The 25,583-nt window shown below is 37.6% G+C and overlaps 1 protein-coding gene across 2 annotated transcripts; it reads right to left on the bottom strand.

Moving 5' to 3' along the window:
- Positions 1 to 3,178: 3,178 nt before the first annotated feature.
- Positions 3,179 to 7,857, bottom strand: LOC131330143 (AP2-like ethylene-responsive transcription factor ANT). 2 transcript variants are annotated; one of them, XM_058363636.1, is made up of 10 exons: positions 7,636 to 7,857; positions 7,144 to 7,497; positions 6,186 to 6,780; positions 5,527 to 5,609; positions 5,363 to 5,371; positions 5,179 to 5,267; positions 5,009 to 5,082; positions 4,871 to 4,921; positions 4,667 to 4,743; positions 3,179 to 3,990 (listed from the first exon to the last, which is right to left on the bottom strand). In XM_058363636.1, exons 2-10 carry the CDS (start codon positions 7,430 to 7,432, stop codon positions 3,437 to 3,439), a joined length of 1,821 nt encoding a protein of 606 aa, XP_058219619.1. In that variant the 5' UTR covers positions 7,433 to 7,497; positions 7,636 to 7,857; the 3' UTR covers positions 3,179 to 3,436. The 2 variants fall into 2 exon arrangements, with proteins under 2 accessions (XP_058219619.1, XP_058219618.1); XM_058363635.1 differs by having other exon boundaries at positions 7,144 to 7,857.
- Between the last annotated feature and the right edge of the window lie 17,726 nt (positions 7,858 to 25,583).

The following is a 25,583-nucleotide window of genomic DNA, read 5'->3' as shown; positions in this document are numbered from 1 at the left end:
ACTGTTTTCTATAGTGTAAAGATTTTCAAAAACTTGATATTCATTTTTTATAACGCAAAATAGCTATGGTGGTAGGCTACTAAATGTGTCTATTCACTAAGAAACATCGACTTCAACACCATATATGTTTCTATGTGGAACGAACGTACGTTCCATATATAGTACATATGTCGGGTCTGAGGCATCCTTGTGTCTGACGTGTCACCACGTCCTCTTAACTCCAAAGGGTAAAAAAGTAGGTTTAACCGTATCAAGCCGGCTACGGGAGATTTGAACTGCATTGGACAAAAGAATCTAAGGCTACTATTCACTTCATCCAATTAACCTTATATCCTCCCCTCTGTATTCCAATTGTCTCTGTGTTTTCAATAGTATATACTTCAGCAGGTGAATAAAGATGCATAGAAACAAGAGGAAGACAGTGTATTGAATTGTCTATTCTGCTATGAAATGGCAATTTTTGAATCAGCTTTTGACTAGTCCCTCAAAGGACATCACAATGTTTGCCTTTTTTGACTTCTTTTTTTTTTCAGTTTTTTTTTTTTTTTTTGGGTGTATATGTGAGTGAGTTTTTTTTTTTATTGACTAGTGAATCCAGTGATTAAGACCCTTGTTTTCTGCAATTATTCCAGCCACTTACTGAACTTTTTGAAATAAAATGGAACCATTATATGTGTTCAATAGAAGATTGTTAATGTTTTCCAGTTGCATGTCAATGAGATCACATATAATAACCTCCATCTTGGGTTGGGTTGGGCCACATTTGTAATTGTAGCAGGCTACCAGCTCTGCATTTCAATCACCATTGCCTAATCTGATACTTACAGTCAACTATGCTACTTTTTGACAGTTAATTAAGGAGAAATTTTTCATTGCATCCGGTCCGTCCAAAATTGTGTTGGACGGCCCAGGTTAAAACCATCTCTCTCCTCTCTGCCAATCACTTTCTCTCTCCTTTTTTTCTCTCTCCAAATCCGAGCCGTTCAAAACCGGAATGGACGGCTAGGATGCACTACTCAGGCACCACGTGGTGCCCGTTCCGCACTGAAAAATTTCTCGTTAGTTAAGACTCAATGGGTGATTCCTACTATCATATATAAACATTAATTTCTATTAATTCTAGTGTATTAGGTACAGTTCCTCCTGCTTTTACGGCATTTTTAGTTGTTCTTGTCTCCCAATTTGCAAATGTTAAATGGACAAGCCTGAAATTCCTCTAGATAGGGATGTAGGAATCCGTAGTTGCCTCCATCGTGACATCTTATAAGACTCTTCGCATGTCACCTGTACATATGGCATAACGACATGCAAAGTTGTTTCCCGAAAAAACAAGAATTCACGGCCATGTACTATTTCCAAAACTCTTAACCACCACACAATAAATGAGGTGCTTGATATGTGATCGTGTCCTAGTAGCTCTGGATTATTGCTATAGGGCATTGGGAGATTTCTGCATGGTTGGATGCCCACATCTATGTTAAGAGAAAAACTTTTTTACGGAAAAAAGTTTTACAGAGGTGAATCGTGCGCGTCCGATCCATATTTTAAAATAATTTTTTCGTGGAAGAAAGTTTTTTTTTTAAATTTGGACAGTTTGATTGCCGAAAAGGACGGGTGAAATTTGCCGCCTCCGTGAATAAGTATCTCTCCTATGTTAATATTCAAGATTACTTGCAAGCAGTACTTAAGTGTGCAAGATTTCTAACAAGTCTGCCTGCCATTATGCAATTGCTAGTAGGAGTAATTTCAAGATTGCAATTGAGTTTACACGTGTGAAAAGAGTACACAATTAAGTGAGAGTTCTCACAATCATCAATAGCAATTGATTAATTTCTACCCTTTTCAAATGTGCACACCAGGACATAGAAGTGCTTTTAGGTGTGAAATATTTTGCTTGTGGAGCTTGAAAAAGATAAAGCCGAGGAAGATTTTAACCTGAAAGACTTTATAAACAGACAAAGTCTTAACTTTAGTAATTATGAGCCATTTAAATCCTAAAATAATTAAGCACCTAAAGTGAACTCATGTGAGAATCTCCCTCACCCACTTTTTTGAATAATGAGAGGGAATGTCTGTTGCCTTTGGGGAAAGCTCAAAAAAGAGGGGATTTGGCAATGATGGTGTTTAGGCAGATTGTGGAGCAGATTGAGGGGTGAAAATGATATTATTAGTGCTGGTCAAACAAAGAACCCCTTTTTTGCATTATTGGGACTCAATGGGAGACACTTTGAGCTGTTTTTTTTGTAGTTCTTATCAGCAGTTAAAAGGAGTACGAAAAGCACATCCAAATATACCAGAAGCAATGAGCCACCTCAGTTACTCCCATGTTCAAGCATCAAGAGTTCCGGTTAAAATATCGAACTAAAAATCAATTGACAATGAGTGAAAAAGTCATCCAAGCTCGTACTAACCCAACTATTGAAGGAATTGGCAAACTGTGATGAGTAAGAAGACGCGATGGTCGCTGCAAAACCTTAGGTCTGGGTTGAGCTGTCATGGGGGCAGATCTTGGTGGCAGTTGAAAATATTAAAATAAGAACTTTGAAGGCCAAAGAGGGAAAAAGTCCCGGACAAGTAGGACATGATACCAATTCTTGTTAGAGTTTGTGCAGTAAGGTGTTGGGGCATAACATCGCCAAAATTTGAATCAAGTGGCTGGGAGGTAAGATACTACGGTGCATCTCAAATCCTAATCCTGGCTTGGGTGTGCTCATATTGGTGCAGAATGCGGGCCGAGTAATAGAAACCACTTTATGGATGCCGATCATTGCCGCTCTGCATGTGCGACTTCTGATTCGTATATGAAAGCGATAAATGAATCAGAAACCAAGGCACACTTAAGGCGCCAATAAAGGATAATCACTTACGCTTTCGTTCCTAACGAGCAGAGAAAAGTTCGTCTACTAGTTTGAGAGAGAGTAAATAATCGCTATGAAACAAACTCTCACGCTTTCGCTCTCAATCCGCTGTTTTAAGAATGAAATGATTAAAAAAAAACTCTCGGAATAATTACCTGACATACATGCATGAAATATAAAGACTACAAGTACTATCAGAGAATTACTAGTAGAAACAAAGCCATAAAATCCCAGTCAAACAAAATAAAGGAACCAAATATGCAGATATGATGACATTCCACTGAACACCATCATTAACCCATCTAAAGCATTTCCCTCCATTTTGCAAAAACTTGATTCCAATATGATCCAAAAGGGTCCAGAAAAAAGTTTCCAACACTTGGGTTACAGACAGATAACTGGGTCCCCAAACCTGTCTTCCATTAGTTCCAACCCCCACTTTCTTTAAATAAACTTAGGTAAAAATCCTACTTCTAACTTTTTCACCCCTCCAAACACCAATTTTCTTTTCTTTTCCTTTCTTGTTCATGCAAAAACTTTATGTGACAAACACATAGGATAGAGAGCCTTTAGGGAATTCATTCATTCCAAGCAGCAAAAACAGGAAACTGAGCCATGGAGTTGATTGGAGCAGCCCTAATCAGAGGTGCTGATGGAAATGGAATCCAAGAACTGACAGTGGGAGAGCTAGTACTAGTACTTGGGCTTATGAACTTTGTCTTGTTCTCTGGACTAGCTTCTCTTGAGCTACTCAGGCTAGTGACCAAGGAAGATGGATTGTCGTTGACCGAGTCGATCCCAATCAGATCTTGCAACGCCATTGCGTACGAGTTGGGGGTCCGGTAATTCCCAATACCCACGCGGGCATTTTGTTGTTGTTGCTGGTGTGGGGATTCGCACATCACCATTTTCCAATCCGAACCGATGTTTGCTGCTTGGACAAGCTCCAAGTTGTTGTGGCTTCTCGGTTCCCTGTCTTTGCTTCGCTTGGCGAGGTCTCCAGCAAGTAGAGTGTCGCTTGCCATGATCTTTTCCACGTCGTACCGTGATATGTCGAAGTTTGTGACTGCGTTTGCACCGCGGAACTTGATGGCTGCCACATCGTATGCTTCGGCTGCTTCCTCTTGAGTGCCTGAAATTTGAGTTCAATGAGGAGGAGGAGTACATGGATTATATAAAGTTGACACTACTTTAGCCTTTCTATCAAGCATTTTAAGTTTGGAAAAATCCTTCCTTTTCTCCCTGCGGTATGACTAGGAAAAAAACAGCCTTAAAAAAGTCACAGCACAGTACTAAAGAGAAACAGCAGCTGTGCATTTACAACAGCACGAAAAAGAGAAAAAAACGGGCGCAAAGAGATTCTGGGATGTTGTTGTGTGGAGGTGCCCTACAACGGTGTAGTGTGGCAAAACCATTACTTTTACACCTATTCAAAGGGGTTTAAAGCTGATTTCGGTTTTCAAAAGCAAAGGCTTCAAAAGTTTTTGGAGGATGCAAGGGCCTAATGGAGACAGATATATCAGTATTGAATTTGATCTGTAGAAAAGGTAATGGTGTAATAGCAGAAATGTAGCAATGCATGCACTCCTATACAAAATGATAGCATCTTATAGTATCGTTCGATTTCGAGCTAAAAAACACATATCAATGTGGCTCATAATTTTCAAAAAAGTAATTATTGTCACAGCACTCTCTAGTCTCTAGCTAGTAGGTAATTTTGTTCTAAAGTTTTGTTTGTAAATAATTTTCCTGGAAAAATGATGATGAGAAACTGCATCCAAAATTAATGTCTGGTTCACAGAACTTACTGAATGTTCCAAGATAAAGATCCTTGTTTCCTGCGACTCTACCGATCCGAGCTTGCCATCTTCCATGTTGATGATGCCTGCAGAAAAGTACATCATGAGTTCAAATTGAATTAACGACAAACGACTAGATTAAGCTAGCACTTCTTTCCGAACAACACGGTGGAAAAACAGATTTGAACAATTCAAATGCACTGTGAATCGAACCTCGTCACTCCTCTGTACATCGAAGCCCCCCTCGAGAATCCACTGCTTTTCCTGCAATTATTTTCTAATTATCAGAAACCAAACTTGAAACCTAAGAACCACAGACATAGTTTTAGAATGGTCAAATTAAAATTTAACCTTCTTAAGTGAGCTACGAATTCTTGGCGGGTCATGTTCTTCATGTCCTCAAGTTCTTGATGGTAATTCTCCACCTGCCAAAAGGGTTCAGCATTTTCATTTCGAGGAACGAAAAATGGCATCAACTGAATGACATGAATATCGACAACAAGAATATGATTAAATCGTACCGGGAAATTGATATGAGTTGAGGATCCCCAGTATTTCAGCGCGGCAAGATCATAAGCCCTGGCAGCTTTCTCTTCCATATCATAACCCCCTAAAGTCCCATTAATTCAAAAAATTTAATGAAAATGAAGAAGAAACCTTTCTTTGAGCTTAGTATCTCATTTTTGAGAGAACAAATATGCTTACCCAGATAGACTGGAAAAGAATCCCCAAGAGGCATGAAAATGACAATCCAGAACAAATTAACAACAGTCAGATCAAAGAATCCAAAGGGGCCAAGAAAAAAACTGCAGTCAAAAGTAATACTTCCAAGAACTAGGAGTGCAAAGAAATGATTTTATGGGACTAACCTTGCCTCCCTTTCCTGGTCTGTCCTTCCTTCTTGCAGCTATTGTCCCATAAATGGGCTTCATATCTACCTGTCCACCTGTGCCTGTAAATTTGGCACAAGGGTTTTACCACTTCATGTCATGACACAACACAGCTATGTAAATACCAAAAACCAGAATGGAAAATTAAAACAATCCTATGAGAACTAAAATATTTTACGCGTTCCGGCTTACTGTCTTTTTCTTGGATCAATTTAAGCCTTAAAGTCTACTTGGAAAGATAAAAAATAACAGTGGGGAAAAGCCAAGAACATGGTTAACTCTCATATCAAAAACCATAATGGAAAATAGAAACGGTTGTAAAAGAGCACAAATATTTTTACTTGGTTCGGCTTACAGTCTTTTTCTTGGATCGTTTTCTTTGGCTTAAACTCAATATTTTGATAACATACTCTTTGCTCTCGCTCTCACCGATTTTAGTCGTTTAAAATATCTTGAAATATTTCCAAAAAAATGCACCGGTCCTGCTTTCGCTCGCACACGCATTGTCACTTAGCTCGAAACTACCCACAACAAAAACAAACATGAAAATAGAAAACCAAGAAACTTCACTCTTCTAAAAAGAGAAAGAAAGAAAAGGGAAAAAAAAAACAATCACAGAGATGGGCAATGTAACTGACCTTGTGACACCCCTATACTGAGAAGTCCTCTGCCCAAATGTATCAATAGACTTCCTATGGACAGGTTGCTTTTGAGCAGCTGCCACAATACCACCACACCCTCTCTTCTTTGTTTCCAAACCCACACATTCATTTCCACCACTGGGTGAAATCTGTCTACAAGCTGTAACGCAACTTGACTGAGAACCCGGACTCATAGACAGGCTCAAAGACTGTAAATCCCCACAACCCACTACGCCGCCGCCGCCGCCGCCAGACCCAGAACCCCCGCCGCCGTCCGCCGTGCCATGGTGGTCGGAATACTGGCCGGAAAACCAGTTGGGGATCTGGGCATCACAGTTTTCAAGGTGGGACCCCTTGGTTTGTTCTATTAATGGAGTATTGTACATTCCATTGAACGTCAGTCCATTGTAATAGGGGTTGTTGGGTTGAACTTGAGCTTCAATTTCTTGGCCTGCATTTTGGTGGTAAGAGTCGTACATGCTGTCTAGTGTGAGAGCCATTGCTTCTCTCTCCTGGGTGTTGTACTGGTGTGCTGCCATTGTTGCATTACCTAAGAAATCTTCAAGCTTTGGGGAGGAATTTGGCAGTATCCCTGCAAACCAAAAAAGATTAGTACCAAAAGGATTTCATTTTTTTTGTAATACAGAGTGTCCCGGGCCAGCTCACGTGCGTTTCGGACTAATTCCTACGGTTCCTCCCACAGCTATTTCACATGCCTAAGTGTAGGTGAGGTGGCTCAAAAAGTTATTGACAGTAAAAATTGAACACAAAAACTTAGGATGGAGCAAACACCTAACTCCCGGTCAAGATTACCAGGCCAATCCTTTGGCCGAACTTCGTGTTTGGACAACTTTCAAATCCACAAGTCAGTGTGCGATTAAAAAGAAAGATTTCATTTTTCAAAACAGAAAGCAGAAACAGTGGGAGATAGTAGTGACAGAAAACAGAGCAAAACCTTGTTGGTGGGATCTACGGAGAGCTTCCATTAAACAGAGAGAACCATCTGACTTGAGCGGCATGACAGACAAGGGCGTGTTGAAAGTACTGTTTTGTCCAACACCATAGCAGATTTGGGAAGGATTTAGGTGTGGAGGGGTTGAAAGGTAGAAGGAGGTTGGATTGTTGGCAGAAGCAGGGGAAGTGGTAGCTTCCATTTTCATGTGGGGTGAGAGTGAGAAACCCAACCAGTTGTGGTTATTGTTGCTGTTGCTTCCACTGTTGTTGTTTTCGTTCATAGACTTCATCTTCTCTCTCTCTCTCTCTCTCTCTCTCTCTCTCTCTTGCTTTATTTTTTTCTTTCAGGAGTTCCCTGTATTTCAAGGCAAGTCAATGATTGGGGAGAAATTAAAAATGGAGTAGTAATCATTTCGAAAATTAGGAGTAGTTTGGTTTTTTTTTTTTTTTTTTTTAAGTGTAGCAGTAGAGCAGTGATGGAAGAAATACATACCCACAAGCCAAGAGCTCTTCAATCTATGCGCATCCCCCACAAAATCTCTCTCTCTCTCTCTCTCTCTCTCTCCTAGTTGTAATGAGAGAAGAAAACTGGACCCTTTAAACTACTACTGGTAAAACAAAAAGAACGAATTTGAGGATGCGATGCTGGGGAGCACCCCTGCACTCCATAGGGATCTGTGTGTGGTTTTTTAGTTCTAATAAGAGCATTTCGAATGAGAAAATCAATAATTCCAGTACAGTATATAAATACATATGCGTATGCAGTATTTTTTCACTGTAAACAGTTAAAAAAAAAAATCAACAAAAAAATGACAATAAAAATCATTTTTTCCCGAATGTATCTAACTACAAGGAAAATTCATGCTAATGTAATAGATATGACAAATACTTTAGCAAAATGGAGAAACTTTAACAACAATTCAGTAGGCCGTAGACCAAATGCATTGACGCTGGCCTAGTAGTCTAGGTCTAAGACTTAGCGGTTTCCTTTCTCCTGAGATCTTAGGTTTGATTTCCCTTGTCAACAAATATGTGAGTTGTGTCACGCCCATGTGCAAACATGTGAAAAAATTGTGGGAGGGACTATAGGTATTGGTCCGAGGTGTGTGTAATTTGACCCATGACATCCTACATTTAGAAAAAAGAATTAAGTTGCAAGATTTTTTAACAGCTAAGGAAGTAGGAGTATTTCATTAGTGAATTAGCATAGCTGCAAGTTTACTGATTTTTTAAGCTAATAGTAGTACTCTTTTCGTCCTATTTTCATTGTCCATTATTCTGTTTGTATCTTTTATCTCCTTTACCTATATCTTTTAGTGTGGATTTCGAAAAATATGCAATATAAATCTTGTTTGATAGATTTCGATTAATTTTATAATACAAAGTTTTCAAAATTATGAAAAACATTATAGATTGAAAGATATAAACAATTAAAAAATGACACGTAATCCAAAAACGGACAATGAAAATGGGACTGATGGAGTAATATTTTACGTATTATTTCCACTAATATATAACCTAATATATAACCGTTGGTTAAACTCGACTGGAATAACAGGTTTGTTACTTGCATAGATACCCCGTTCTGCTAAGAGAATTCAAATAAGTACTTATTTTTTTGAATTAAAAATGATATATTGTGAAAGAATGACTTGTTTCGTAAAGTGAAAAATAAGAGCCTTAGCGAAATAGGGTACATATTTTTTGAATTAAATATAATGCATTATGAAAGAATGACTTGTTTCGTAAAACGAAAAATAAACACTTAAAAAGTAAGAACCTTAGCGAAAGTGATTGACGCATCGTCATACAAAGCCTACCCAAGGCAGTTAGGCATAGAGGAAATTAGGAAAATGCAACTAAACTTTGTTGTTCCATAACTAAACTAGCTGGTAAAATCAGCGCAAACATTAGGAGAGTTTTTCACTCGACTCCCGAGCCTCAATAGCATTGACCTGCAGTCACAGATTATGTTGGTGAGCTCATCAATAATCCCAAGATTTTGGAGTATCATTTAATACTTTCTCCGTTCCAATTTAATTGTCCCTCGTTCTATTCTAACCGGCTAAAAAAGTAGTTATATCTTTAAATCCGTAATGAATTTCATATCAAACATAAATATTGTTTAATAGATCTCGATTAGTTCTATAATACAATATTTTCGAAATCATATAAAACATTATAAATCACAAGATATAATCAATTGAAAAGTGGCACAAATTTCCAAAAAGAACAATTAAATTGGAACGGAAGAAGTAATTGATGAGTGACAGGCAAAGAATCGGATTCCAGGATAATTTTTTCCCGTCAGATTTCTGTCCAATGCTAATTTTAGCCCTTCACGGAGGAATCGAAAGCGCCGTCTGCATTGAGTTCACACGGAGTGCAAGTGTTACTTGTGTAATCGTCTGTAGTTCACACGGAGTGCAAGTTAACCCCTTGTTCATGGTTGAGCTAGAATTAAAGTAGTCTATATTTTTTAACATGTGAAAAATAATGCTTAAGCCTTTAGGTCCCGTTACGCTAACTTTGTCCTTGGGTAAGGTGGCAACTTTGTTGAGATGCTATTTTTGCGTTTGTGATATTTTTTTCTCGTCCTTTTTCTTGTACTTTTTTTTCTTTATCTATTAATAAAATATTTTTCACAATTCAAAAAAAAAAAAAAGGTCCTGTTTCACTGAGGAAAGTATTTATTTTTTGAATTAAATATAATATATTATGAAAGAATAACCTATCTCACAAAGCGAAAAATAAGTACTTAAAAAAAAAAAAGCTTAGTGGGATGGGACTTTAGTCCTGAGGCTTATGTGACTTGAATATGGGGTGTTAGAGCATCTCCAGGCTAACCAAAATCTCCCTTCGGACAAAATGGCCGGAAAAAGAAGACCCAGCAGCCCCAATAGGATCCTCGCCAGTTTATCCGCCGCCAAAATGCCTCACCTGGTGTGGCGAGGTTTCCAGCCTCGCTTGCGTCGTCTCTCTCTCTCTCTCCCCCCTTGCCTTTCATTGGACCAGTGCCGGAAAACAAAATCGAAATCGTAAAGCCTCGTTCTTTTCCATTTTCAAAAAGAATTTTTCAAAAAGAATTTTTCAAAAAATACCCCATAGATTCTCCTTACTTTCAATATTTCTCTCTCCACTTATTATCTCTATTATTTTTCAAAAAAAATTTCAAAATACAAACCAAACAAAGCAAATTAGTGTTTGATTTGTTTCTCGTCCCGATGTCGTCCTCATTGCCTGCAGATCTGGTGTGAGAGAGATAGGTATTGCTGGTGAGAGAGAGAGAGAGATGTCTATAGTTGTTCGTATTGCTGGTGGTGAAGTCGTGGATGATGGGTATTACTTTCTGATCAAGAATACTTTTTTTTAATCAAAATGCGTTTTGGGATTTGAATTGGCATTTGCCTAGGCTGTTGGGTAGTAAAATTATTTGGTGACTACACAAAATAAAATTTGCACATTTTGTAGCCATTTTGCATAGGATCTATTGAGGTTGTTGGAGATGCTCTTAGAGGCCATTAGAGCACCGCGTCCTTCCTACATAATGACTCATTACCTGAAAAACCCAGCAATTATAGGAAGTAGTTAAACTCTGTTGATTAGCAAGGATGGAACCAGGATTTTACCCTAGCAGTGGCGAAATATATACTAAAAAAATTTAGTGGTGGCGAAACTATATAAGTTGGACATAATTTTTTTTTTTACATATAATAATTGCATTTTTTAAAATTTTTGTCGTGGCAGTTGCCGCTACTAGACCCCCCGATCCCATCCTTGTTGATTAGATTCATTCATTTTCAATGCTTCAATCTAGTAGGTGCGAATGACCAATAGGGAGAGAGGGTGCATGGCCAGAGATAAATACTACTGTACTCCAGTAGGAGTACTCTCACAAACAAAGCTTGCTTTAACTTTTGAGGTCAGAGGAGCCTTTGGATTTTGAAGGGTATTCCAGGACATCTCTACTGCACCATTTTGTCACTTCATTTCATTAGTAGTACATGCTGTGTTAAGCTTTCTGCATCTCCCCCAGTCTGCATCCGTCAAATACTATTGGGTACTGTACACCATTTACATATAACTTGGACTCCAACGTAAATAATCTGACAACTTTGCTATGCCCACCGACCGGTACTCATGAGTCCACCGACGGGGTCACGCGGGGTACAATAGTTTTAAAAAAAATCCTGAAATCTAAATGAAAAATGAGAAGATTGAATCGAACACTCACACATATTGAATTAAGCTGATTTTTCACAACCTCACTCGGTTATTTTTTTCAAAAGAATTATTGAACGGCTCGAATTTTCCGTGCAGGATCCAGAGTGGGCCTCGCCTGGCCGTGGGTGGACCGTCGGTACCGTTTGGGTTTTTTGTTTTTTGCTGTAGGTTTTTCGATAATCTGACACATGCAATTTTAAACCTTTTTTGATCAGCTTATCCGGATACCAATAAAGGCTTATCAATTATATCCCTAAATTCGCAAAGACAAAAATTGTATGAATTGTTTAAACCCTTTTCGATCTCCAAATGGGTTTATTTTTTGCAAATTAATACTCTTACAATAAAAAAATTAAACGACTCCAAAGTTATGATTACCGCCTTGGCTAGAGTATCGATTTTTTACTAGTACAGTACATACCAGTATTGGAGAAATACCAGATACCATTTCAGATTTGGCGATATTAGTGTTATTTACCCACATGTATAGTATATTTATTTATTAAAAATAAATTTAAAATATTCCAGTACCGTCTGGTATTAACCGGTACAATTCGGTATTTTACCGGTATCGTCCGGTAGTGGAAGAAAAATAAATAAATTTAGACATAGTCCGGTAATGTCGGAAATTGACTGGAACCGATATTGATCGGTACGGATGGTACCAATTGGTATTTGAGCCGGAACAAAATTCAAGGCATAGGGTATCGAATTTAGTCAATAACGATACTTACTGGCCGATACGGTACAAGATTCAAAATCTTGGAAGGATCCAGAAATAAATCTCACTCAATTTGATGTACCTTTGGTGTATACCAAATGATGTACCCTTTGGACTTGAAACAGTACTCCCACTACTTTCCTCCATCTTGGCTCCACTTCCCATTCAAATCCCACTTGGATATACTTGATTTTCACAATCTTTTTGTTTATATTTAGTTTTTGTGATTTTGTTATGTTATTCAAAAAATAACACAATAAATTCAGAGTAAGAATAAGAAAAAGCAAGTGTGAATGTATAAAAGAAGAAAAGCGTAAAAATCAATATGGCACATAAAGTAATCTATGTGACCAAAGATTGTGATTGTTACAGCCTAGAAGTATTTTTTGACCCAACAGTATCAAGGGATCGAGCACTTACGTGCGAAGAGAAAGGAGGTTTAAGAATTCAATTCACTTAATAATTAATGAGTATAAAAAGAGTACCTTTGTGAAGGCAAGAGCATGAAAGTTAGGTTTCATGCGAACACACATATCACATGGCAGTCTTATCTTAATTTTCTTGTTAGTTCGATTGAATCAGCATTAATCTCAAACTCATGAATGAGCTAAATATAATTAGTGCATTTGACTATTTTTTTGTTTATCGGCAGTGCATTTGACTAATTAAGGGCTTTATAATTAATCTGTTAGAGCATCCATAGTGGAATAATCAAAACCATAAAGTTGCTAAAGTTAGCAATGTTTTCTCAAAAAAGTGCTCACAGTGGCATAACTAAACTTAACAACCTCTTAGAGCATCCACATTGTAATAAGCAAATTGATATGGATAAGCAAACTTAACAATAATGCTAAAAAAACACCTCACATTGTAATAATCAAAGTTACAAATCTTTTAGCAAATAACCAAATTTCACTCATTCCATAACCAAACTTAACAACTTTTACCAATAACCAAAACTCAATAATCAAACCCAATAACCAAATTCAAAACTAAAAAAATAAAAAACACCCCACATTAGAATCGTCTCGTCGAGAAGAATAATTTAGAGTGGTCGGGTGCGTGATTAGAACTCGTTTGTAATTGGACATAGGTGCATTGCGTATTATGGGGGTTTTTTTTCTAGGGATGCAAAAATAACCAATGTGGAGGTAAAGTTTGTTAAGTTTGATTATGCATTAAATGGATAATCAAATACTGACGTGACACATTTTGGTTATTGATTTTGATTATTCCCATTGCGGATGCTCTTAGCTCATCAAATTTTAGCCCTTCAATAATCAAAACTAACAACCTTTTGCGAATAACCAAAACCTTCTCTCTCTCTCTCTCTCTCTCTCTCTCTCTCAACAATGTTTCTAAGAAAAACATTTTTAAAAGAAGTCTTTTTTTTTTTTTTGCAAAAACAATTAAACTGTTTTTCAAAAACTGTTATTTAAAAAAAAACTGTCTATTTTGAAAAACTGTTTTTTTTAACTTTTACGGAAAAGTATTTTTTCAAAATAAAAGTTTTCAAAAAATTATTTTCTATTTCTAATAACCTGTTTTTATTAATTTGAAAACTATTTTTAAAAAACTATTTTATATGGTAACAATTTTTAGATTTTCACAGGTTGAAAATATGATGTGACAAATTTTGATTATTCAATATTGATTATGCCACTGTGGACATCTACATTGCTTATTTTAACACCCTTTAAATAGATAATCAAAAGGTAATGTGATAACTTTTGATTAGTCTACTCTAGATGCTCTTATAGCATAGCATCAGCTAATGACTTTCCTTAAAATAATGAAAAATGTAGAAACAAACAAATTAACAACATCCGGGAATCTAGAGATGCAAAAATCTTTGTCCCACTCAATGGGTGAGTTACACGCGCCACCCCTCCATTAGGGGATGAAGCGGTGGAATCTCGGGATTGGCTGGACAAAGCCTATGTTCCAATTCTCAAATTTCTCATAGCCTTTTATTAAGGCTAAACATACCGCAAACAACACTCAGACGTGGCAGGACCTTAGTTTCAATGCCAACATAGGTGCATCCCCTATAAATGATGGTGTGGTGTGAGAGACATTATTCCCTAACAGAAGTGACAAAAGATACCATACATGCACTTCCATAGTTTCACAATTTTTGCAATTCACATGAATTATTTAGCTCTAGAAATTGGACTCAAATACTTTTTGTACAGCTTCTTCCTCCTGTATATGGGTAAAACAACTTTAAAATCTCTGGAAAAAATCAGTTTTGAGACATTTTGAAAATGTTTGGTGACTCTTCTCTCTCTCTCTCTCTCTCTCTCTCTCTCAGGGTTATTGGATGTTTATATGGTCATCAAATTCGGAATTCTCAAATTAATACATAAAGCTAGCCCGAATATCTAATTATCATAAAAGAAACTTTGACGAGAAAAGACAAAACCGATTTCGGCGGAACACGCGCTTCTAAAAGTTTGAGAAAATTTTGAAAAGCAAAAAAAAAAAGTAAACTAAAATGACAAAATTCTTTCTATTCTTCCCAAAAAGAAGTTTGCAGTCAACACCTGCTTCCAGACAAAAAGTGCTTGGTGGGGTATGTGATATTGCATGAAATATTCCAGGAATGATGAGTAAAGGTCCCCCAAAAAAAAAGGCTTTCTCTTAAAAAATTGTTCACTTTTATTTCCCATCCCATAACGACCTTTGGAATGCTAATAAACAGGTTATGCATATACAACAATGTCCCTCTCTATAAACATCATGTTTGGCCACATGGTTTTTGCAAGAGAATGTCTTAGGGCTTGTTTAGTAATATATTTATTTGGAAGGTATTCTAAAGAATAAAGATTAGTTTCGTACCTCTCTATCTTACACCGCTGCTAAACTGACCGTTAGATTAGGAGTGACATATGATTGTCGTTTGGTCGTCGGATGCTGACCATTTTGGACTTACTTCCATTCGTTGTGACTTGCTCCTTTACATCTTGATCTTTGTATCTTCTTCAAAGAGTAATAAAAGCATCTTTTTTCGCCGTTCAAAAAATAATGTTTACATTTATCTCAAGATATATGTATTAATGAACTGACACCAATCTTGTGCTATCTGTAATGGTATTTTGGCACCCATATGAGTCATCTGAAGTACCATGGAACTAAATTGACAACAAAGTTGGCCTTTTTGCTCGATAAATATTTTCGACAACATGACTCATAAGCTCTCCCTATGAATGAAATTTCTGGATTCGTCACCACACCCATGCCATGTTTTTACTAGTGCAGTTTGCAGTTTTTTTAAAAAGTAATACTCTTTATCATCAATATAATCTCACTTCAACACAGGATTATTTGGAGTTATGAAACCCATTTAGACATCTCACCAACATTACAGCAATCCTAATCAATACTGCTGATAATGGGATATTTATGTAGGTAATCTATGTCCACGTTGTTCAGTTCTTTGATTTAGTGTGCCTTTCGTAGTGATGGTCGTTGGGTTGTGTAATCAAAGGTCAGGCTCATTGGAATTTTCCCCCCACTATATACATGGGAGGATGATTTTTCTCTTTCGTTGGAGTTCTAGGTTCCTGTCTCTGTCCTATGTTTAATGTCCTAGCTAGGGTTTTTTTAGTTCTTTTGTTTCTTGCGATTCCTGCTCCGTGATCCTTTGTGGGTGTTTGCGGGTTTTGTTAGGTTTTGGTGGGGTTGTTTTTTGGCCCTTCATTTTTTCTTTCTTTCTGGATTTTCTATATTAGGTTTGGTTTTGGTTTGCAGCTGTGGGCTTTGTGTTTGTGTTTGGGTTTGAGATTACATTCTGGTCAAATACAATCTTTTACATCATATTTTTTTCGAAAGCCTACAAGCTGAACAGTTCGAATTATTACTGTGGGTCGACCGAAATGAGAGAAAAAAAATCAAGAGTTTATTTGGAGTAGCTTGGAGGATTAAGCATGGAGGGGAGGTAACCCATGTATGTTTATATTTATATAATCATATATTGGAGTATCTGTTTCTTTACAACATAATAGAGTAGTTCGTACAGAATTTTGCTATGGCTTTAATTGGGATCCCTACAAATTGGCGGCGTGATTGATCCTCCAAAATTTGTCAAGATGAACGTAAACTAGCCCGGACATTTGAGTTATAAATAAAACTCGTTTGTTTCTTTAATTTGGCCTGTGAGTGTGTTTGCATGGGTGGAGATATGCATGAAAGGCCTTCTTCATGGAGACAGATTTTCAAATGCAAATGATTTGGTCTGAATCATGAGAGGACTTCCAGTTTGGGAGGGAAAGCAAAAGCACTACAACTATGGCTATTGAGTACTTGAGTGTGCATGTGGGAGTGGTGGGAGCTTGTTTTTGATTATATGGTAATGATGAGTGAATCCACCAGCCCGAGAGAGAGAGAGAGAGCGCGCACTGTGAGGGGTTTTTTTGGCACCAAAGACTGCATGATATGCATGGCTCTTGGTCAAGGAATTTCCGGACAAACTCTTATCTCACTTTCACTCTTTTATTTCACGGAAAAGATATCTGCACCGACGGTTTCCGTAGGGAAACCGTACCGACGGCCACGCGTGGCTGTCTCCGGCCACCGGACGGCCGATCCGAGCCGTCCAAAAATTTAAAAAAAAAAAACGAGGGGGCCAACACGGGAATCAACGGCATTCGAGTTGTGTAAGGTGCTTGATCCGAGCACCATTTTTTCGTGTATATATTGTATATTCACGGGAAATATACATATATACACGAAAAAATGGTGCTCGGATCAAGCACCTTACACAACTCGGATGCCGTTGATTCCCGCGTGCGCCTCCTCGTTTTTTTTTTTTTAAATTTTTGGACGGCTCAGATCGGCCGTCTGGTGGCCGTCGGTACGGTTTCCCTACGGAAACCGTCGGTGCAAATAGTAGTACTCTTTATTTCACCAGCCTTTTGGTGGGAAAGAAATGGTGTGTGAGAATTAAATGGATGAAAGTGAAACTTTATTTCACGATATGGCCAAAAATTAGGATTTAGGTTCCGTTTGTTTGGGCGTAAAATGTTTTTCCTATTTTTCAGTGTTTGGTAATATTTTACATGTAAAATATTTTTCATCAATTGAATGAAAATGACTTACTTTTAAATTTTCTGTAAGTTATTTTTCGAAATGAACCCGATGCCTTCTAATGCAATTCTCACTCCTCAGTTTTCTCAATCGTCAGTCATAACTCACATTCAATTCCAATATTTTCATATCTCTCCATCGTTTAGGCCCCCCCCCCCCCCCCCACACTGTTTTGTTGATTTCTGAAAATATTTTTAAGTGCCAACTAAACATCGAAAAATAAAAGTACAAAGTTTATTTTCTAAAAAAATATTTTACATGGAAAATATTTTACATTGAAATAAACGGAGCCTTAGTCTCTGTCTTTTTCTAGAGTTCTGTCTTTTTCTAGAGTTGATATTTATATATCCATGTAGGAGCTAATAGATACTATCGTGCGGCCGAAATTTGTTTCAAGATCAGAAAGGTAGAATGTACAAGAAACTTAGTTTACAAGAACGTTGTGCCTCTGTAGGATTTAAAAGAGCACTTTTCATGAAGGAAATTGAAATTTTGCTTTGCTTCATATTAGATACCTCAAAAGGCCTTCACACTATAGTTTCATGCATTTGGAATATTTAGAAAGATCATTTTTTTAAGATTTTATTTGTGTTTTTAATGCCATTTCTTTTAGGTTATGATAAAAAGAATTACTTAAAATTTTCTTTTGGGTTCCACGGATGTGGTAATTTTCTCGCAACTTATCGTCCTCTGAATCCCTATAGTTTATTATTTTGTTATTAATCTTTGAAGAAGATAACAAAGATTAGCCGGAATCCCTATAATTTCTAACTACCGAGTGTTGAGACTTGAGAAAGCTTTAAAGCTTTCTTTTTTTCTTTTTCCCGGTTTGAATCTAATTTGTTTGTGGGAGAAACTGTAAGAGAATCTCCATAATAAGCCCTCCAACGATAATCTACCATATCCAATCAGCAATTGTTGTCACCTCAACATTTGCTATGGCAAACACAAAATAGAATTAAGAACAAACAATCAAAGCAAACCACACCAAAACACAAAGATTTACGTGGCTTCGCTTAAACACAAAGCAAGAACGTATTCCACGGACGAGAGATTCACTGTAAATGAAAGAGATTACAAATAACCAACAATATCTGTAACCAACTCGGATCCGGAGGTGCTGTAGTGCATCCGCGTGTAGTGCAGCATGTAGGGGGTAGGGCACCATCCTAATTAACCGTCCAAAAGTGTTCTTAATGGATCCGAAATTAAAATAAACTCTTCTATGGAAGAGTAGCGCGCATTGATTGATAAGATCGACAGTTGCTGTAGTGCACTACAGCCGCACAACACGGGGATGCAAGACATGCAGCATCCCCGGATCCAACTCCTGAGGGTGGCCATAACATCCAAGAATGGCCAAAAGAATGAAACCCTAAAATCCCCTATGTTTCTTATTTATTGGGAAACACAAAATAAGGTTTTAATTCTGAAAATACTTGCATAAACTGCCTTTCTCTCCTTGTCTGAACGTTCGGACGAAAACAATCGCCGACCAGACTTTGTAATCAGCAATTCCCGTCCGGACGGAAAGTACAAAATTGAAGGCGCACACACACACAAAAAAAAAAACTATTGCAAGTAATCAAATGGCTATGACGAGGAAAGGTAAAAATGACTTTGGCACCATTGAATCAACTGTAGATTTTTTACCAAAAAGACTACTACAAAAAGATTTTTTACCAAAAAGACTACTCCTACAAAAAGATTAAAAAATGACTTTGTCATTTTTGTTTTTTTACCGCCAACTTTTTCTCAGTAATTACAAAAAAAAAAAAAAAAAAAACAATAAAGATACTGTAACAAAATTAAAATGTCCTTTGCAATTAATGTACGTTCTGGCCTGGTAGCGAAGCCTTAAATCCGTACTGTCTGGTCCAGTTTGGCTTATGCTGTCCAACCTGGTCAGGCCCAGTCCACAGACAGATAATTAAAGAGGAGAACAAATGTAATGAACAGACCAAAACACAAGTTAAAAATCTAATCTAAAGAGAAAGAACCCTTCAACGAGAGAAGAGAAAAAAATAAGTTCGATAAAGAATCCGACTTCTCAGCAGTTGTACAGTAGCAAAATCTCTGCAGTTAAAATCTCGATCATCTATCCTGATAATTAATAGTTCAGATTAAAAAGATTTTTCCCGGTCCCAGCTAAAAAAAGAATTTCCTTTAACGAATTTAAACCATTGAAAATAATTTTCAACTGCCAAAATAAAATGGACTGTTGCCTGTTGTTCAATTTAAAATCGTACATAAGCATGATTCATCAGGATTCGACTTTTGGGGCTAGCTTGTAAGTAAACAATTGCTTGTAAATCTCCAAGTCGCGGTGTGAATGTAATCGAAGTGCATGTAAGCTGATCTAGACACGTTAACCTTCAGAGGGGGAAAAAGGACGAGTAATGGAGGGTTCACGTGAGAGAGAGAGAGAGAGAGAGGGAGAGAGAGAGACAAGAAGAAAATCCAAAACAAAATCTAAGGGAGATCACTGCAAATAGGGGGCAATAAAGGATGGGGGGCCAAAAGCAAAAAGACAGTGGATTAGTATGTGATATCACCATGCATGTAGAGTAGAGACGTTTCTCTGATGAGAGAGAGAGAGAGAGAGAGAGAGAGAGAGACAACAGCTGTTAAAGGGCTAGCTGTGTCCACTTCTACCCCCAACACATCCCCTTTTTTGTTTCATGTTTCCCTTTCCATAAAGCTTCTCACGCCTCTCTGCTTGCCTTCTTTTTTTTGAAAATAAAAAAAAGGGAGAAATTTGATTTTTTTTTTTTTTTCTTGATGGAGGAAATTACTTCTTCCGTCCATACTTTTTGATGGAGAAAGTATGGGTGGAAGAAATTTTTTAAAGGGTCGAGCAGGCATAGGTAGCAAACGATTGTATAATGTTTGGTTAAGGTAGCTAGGTGGTGTCGGTTCCTGTAGCAAAGCGTGTGTATGGTGGAGGTATAAACAGGAGAGAGCACGTATGTTTGGTAGTAGCGGTAGAGGGTAGTTTGCGGGATAGGTTGTCCCATATGGCTTTGAAGAGAAAACAGTCAAATGAGTAATATTTGCATGAGTTAGAAGACAAAAAGCAGAGTGTGTTTATTTATATATATATATATATATATATATACAGTCAGGTTCCGGTGAGGAATTCCTTATTTTTTTTAAATGCGGGACTTTCCTTCCCGATTGAATTTCGATGATCCGAGCCGCTCAAAGTGATCAGAACGTGATTTTAAGGGTCCTCGCGAGAAATCAGCAAAAAAAATGACCGGGAAGGGCTTCATCCGAGCAGTTTTCATTGAACGGTTCAAAAAAAACTGCTCGGATGAAGCCCTTCCCGGTCATTTTTTTTGCTGATTTCTCGCGGGGACCCTTAAAATCACGTTCTGCACACATTGAACGGTTCGGATTTTCAAAATTTGATCGGGAAATGAAAGTCCCGCATTTTAAAAAAGTGAGGGATCCCTTACTTGATAATTTGTGTATATATATATATATATATATATATATATATATATATATATATATATATATATATATATATATATATATCAGTCCAGATCTCTTAAGGGATCCCGCACGGCCTTACCGTGCGGGACTCTCCTTTTTCCGATCGAATTGCGACGATCCGAGCCGCTCAAAGTGATCAGAACGTGATTTTAAGGGTAATCGCGAGAAATCAGCAAAAAAAATGATCGGGAAGGGCTTGATCCGAATAGTTTTTTATTGAACGGTTCAGTAAAAAACTACTCGGATCAAGCCCTTCCCGATAATTTTTTTTGCTGATTTCTCGCGGATACCTTTAAAATCACGTTCTGCACACTTTGAGCGGCTCGGACCGTTGCAATTTGATCGGAAAAAGGGAGTCCCGCACGGTAAGACCGTGCGGGATCCCTCATTAGATCCTAAGTGTGTGTATATATATATAAAGAGCGGTGTGAAAATATATATATATAAAGAGCGGTGTGAAAATCATTGTCCTATATATTGTAGGAGGGGTACCCTAATGGCAAGAAGCTAGCCTAATTATGTGGTCGCAATCACCTTAGATTCTCTCTTCCACGAGGTGTGTTGCAACTTCTCAAAGTCAACTTTCGTTTAGGGTTTTCGTTGGAAATAGGGTCAATAGATGCAAGTATCTGTGGTGCATTTTTTATTGGAAAATTTTAAAATCAGTTTAATGGGCAAACAATAATGAATATGTAAATGTGTATTTAAAGAATATAAAAAGTACAAAAAATACGTATTTTTTTTTGTATTCTAGTGTGCTTATCGTCAGCCCAATAGACTGGCTATTAGCAAGACCGTTTTTTGTTTGCACCAAATCTATGTATCATAGATTCACAGTCACCTGGCAATCATTTGCTCTTAATTTTGGTTTTACAACTTCGGCTTTTGGGTCGAATTAACTTTATCCGATTTTTCTTTATCAGAATTAAGCGGCAACAAAGTTCGTTTTTATCCTCAGTCCTAGATACAAGATGGCCGGGGCAGGTGGAAACCAATGGTGATTTTGGTTCGGTTCGGTTCGGTTCAGTTCAGTTCGAGATGAAATTTTCGAAGACCGATTCCGACCAGAGTTGAGTTTAGTTCGGTTCGGGGCGGGGTGGGGTCCGGTCGGGGATTTCGGTTCGCCCAAAATATAAAATTTCCATTTAATTTAAAGTATATATATGTAAAATATATAAATATATATATAATATATAGTCATTCGGTCCAGCAAAAATTCAGGGAAATTGAGACCGATCCGATTTCAATTTGGTTCGGTCCGGAAAAATTCCGCCGTCACCCCGATCGAAAACCGAACCACAGTCGATTTTTTCGAATTTTTTCGATCCGTCAATTTTTGTAACACCCCTAGAAACCACAACCTTAACCTTCCCAAGTTTGACCAATTAGTGAACTACTCTTAATAAATTTTGGTGTATATTTGGAGAAATAGTATTTCGGTTCATGTAGAGTTTTAAAAATATTACCATGGCATTTACCCCCTAAATAAGTAATAATCTCACCTTAAGCATTTGACTTTCAAACAAATCTTGACAAATTCATGAAAGCCCTGAGTTCACCACTACCTCGGGAGAACATTCAACAAGACAAAACCCAAGGGCTCCCCCAAGAGGTCGCAAGGTTTGAACCAGGAAAGTAATACGTTCCAAACATCTTGGGATCTCTGGAGGTTTGTTCGATCGTCAATTTTAGAATTCCAAATTTTTTAATTTTTTTTGGTAACAGGGAAATAGTCATACAACCAGGTCATTAAATAGACCCAATTGTGCAACTCAAACCTCCGAGGAACTAGTGCAGCCACATCAGTCACAGACTCCCACTTACTTCAGGGTACTCATCCTGTGGAGAATCGAACTCCAAATCTCTTCAGGAATACTCCCAAAGCCTAAGCATTCGCCCGAACCACTGGGGCAACCCTTGGGTGTGTAGGACCCCAAAATTAGTCGAAATGCGCGCAAGCCGGCCCAGACATCCGGATATTAAATAAAAACACTCAGCACAGTGAGAGATTTTCAAAAAGCATCTGGATGTGGTTGGAAGAATTCAAAGAAAGTGGAGTAGTTGGGTAATGGATTTGCTCTCCAGAAATGTTGCTGGTACAGCAGAAGTGACACAGGCAGTGCGTACAGCGTGCATTTGGGCCCATTTCGGGTCCAATAAAAATAATCGAAACCGCTCATTTTGTTCAATATATTTTGCTTAAGGTCTCCGTAAAAAATCAGCCCCATCCGACATAGATAAGGGCGTTTACGAACCGTCAAAAATCGCTTTAGAAATTTTCATAAGCAATTTTGGATGCTTCGTAAACGCTTTTATCGATATCGGACAGAGCTGATTTTTTACGGAGACCTTAAGCAAAATATATTGAACAAAATGAGCGGCTCCAATTATTTTTGTTAGACGGGCCCAAACACGCGTTGTACGTACTGTCTGTGCCCACTTCTGCTGTACCAGTAGCATTGCTCTTTGCTCCCCCACACCACATGTATACAAGACTCATGCCTTCAATGTCTAATGGTCCTGGTCCGGTGGCCTGAACCTTGCAATTTAATTCCTTTGCTCTTTTCCTTCAACAACTGAAAATAGATACTATAAGAGCCAGTGAGACCACTTTTCCTATACGTGCAAGCCTGCAAGGGGGAATGGGATTCTTCAGAGCAAACATGTCTTCACTTGGCTGGCACTGGCAGGGATATGGTGAAAAAGAAACCCAGCCAAACTTCTTCAAATAGAAAATTTGGGGTTCTGTGCTTAAAAAGAGTGTTATTAGTCCTGAACTGGGTTTTCACCATGTTTGCTCTTCTTTGGGAGAACATTTCACCAAATCTACTCATCAAAAAAAAAAAAGAAGAAACATTTCACCAAATGAAATTACTTTTGGATCTAATAGGTGAAACAATTTTCGCAACCCACTTTTTACAAATGCACTTTTTAAAATTGTGTCTTCCACAGAAGAATATTACCACCAGCAGTGCCTTAATTAATGCACCACAAAAACTAATACTACTACTAAAGAAGAGTTCAAGCTATTGACTAAACTGTATTTTCGATATTTAGTCAAAAAAAAAAAAAACCTACTCACCATTTAAGATAACTCATTTCATTTAAATTGATGGACTAAATGATTTTTTTTGGTACGTTAATAAAAACAAGTGGTATTTTGACAAAAATATATCATGAACTCATCTTAAATCGATAATCTGTCGTGATGAATTAGTTATTTCTAAAATATTGAACCAACGCGAAGAACAAATTGAAAGACACAAATCAACGATCAATGATACTCGATCAGATACACTATCATCGGATCAAGCACCATAAAAGTCAAACTTGGATTTGATCCCATCAGAAATTAATCAAGGTTTATGATTTCCCAACTGGAAGGACCACAAGTGGGACCCACATCTCAATTTGTCTCTTACACAATTAAATTATGGAAAGTAATTTTGGCACTCCACGTTTAACTATTGACCCTCCACTTTTTATCTTTATCCTATATTAAATTACCATATTACCCTTTATTTTGTTAGTGTTCATCCACTTTCTCACACATAGAAGGTAGCATATTGAAATTTCAAATAAGAAAAAGACAAAAATTAAAGTACCAATGGCTAAAAGTGGGATGCCAAAATCAATTTTCTAAAAGGGTTGGCGCACTGTTGGTACGGATGTTATTGTAACGGATGTCATTGTCAAACAATTAACATCGTCTGAAAGACCCGATCAGTAGACAAAACTAACTATTCTCTAAAAACGCGAGACATATGTCCCACAAGCAAGATGATAAGTCATTGACATGAAGGGACAGGAGAAAGCCAAAACAAATACTACTAAAACATAAAAGAGGTTTAGAATTTCCCCTCCCACGGCCTTATGAGGGGATGAAACCCTAGGAGGAGAGGGGAAGGGAGAAGAAAAACACTTGTAACAGGTAGGGTTTCGAGAGAGATAGGACGGCTGGCAATAGGAAAAGGAAAATGCCACCCACAGTTATAGGTTGCTAGTGATTAATGTGAAAAAAAAATAGTATCAATAACGGTGAAAGATGCATAGATATTTTGCTAAAACTGCATTCAAATTGTACTCTTCCGTGGGCGACAGAGAAATCAAACCAGTCCCATTATTTTTTTTGAACAGAACCAGTCCCATTATTGACTCATTATATATTATTCTCAAGTTCCATAATTGACACGTTTCCCTTCACAAAAGAACAATAATTGTTGGCAACTTGGATCATTTAAGGAATCTGTAGCCTCAACCTAAAAGATTTCATTACCCCGCCTTATAGAGATCCAATCCTTCCCAACTATGCAACCTAAAAGATTTCATTACCCCGCCTTATAGAGATCCAATCCTTCTCAACTATGCAACGAAACCTACAAAGGCCAAACATTCCAAACCTAAGTGCCACTGGAATGTTTGCTCAGTCGTTAACTTCAGGACCCAGGAATTAGTCGAGGTGCACGCAAACAGACCCGAACATTTGGTTATAAAAAAAGTATGCAACGAAGCTTAACGCATGAAATGGATAAATCCAAAACCAAACAATCACCCTGTAAAAATGCAATTCAAACACCCCATATACTCCAGAATTTGTATGCTTTTTGAGCAAGTGAATTTGCCTGATAGTGGAACGAAAACCGGTCGACTCCAAAGGGGTAGCTCAAGTGCTAGAGAAAACGGAGACCAGAAAATATTTGTTGTTTTAGAAAGTACTTCCAGATAACATATGAGTGGATGATCACGTAAAAATAGAGGAAAAAAGCAGTATTGCAAACGTTTACAGCAACCCAATCTTTAACAATGCAAACAAAAGCCTAATCGGGGCAGACATAAGTAACTAAACATATCCGACACTCAACAAGGATCTCGGATGAGAAGTTCTGACAAATGGTCCGCAACTTAGA

Source organism: Rhododendron vialii, chromosome 6a, assembly GCF_030253575.1.
Source record: "Rhododendron vialii isolate Sample 1 chromosome 6a, ASM3025357v1".
NCBI lineage: Eukaryota > Viridiplantae > Streptophyta > Magnoliopsida > Ericales > Ericaceae > Rhododendron > Rhododendron vialii.
The sequence above is the reverse complement of the archived record's forward strand: the minus strand, read 5'-3'. Positions and strand labels throughout refer to the sequence as shown.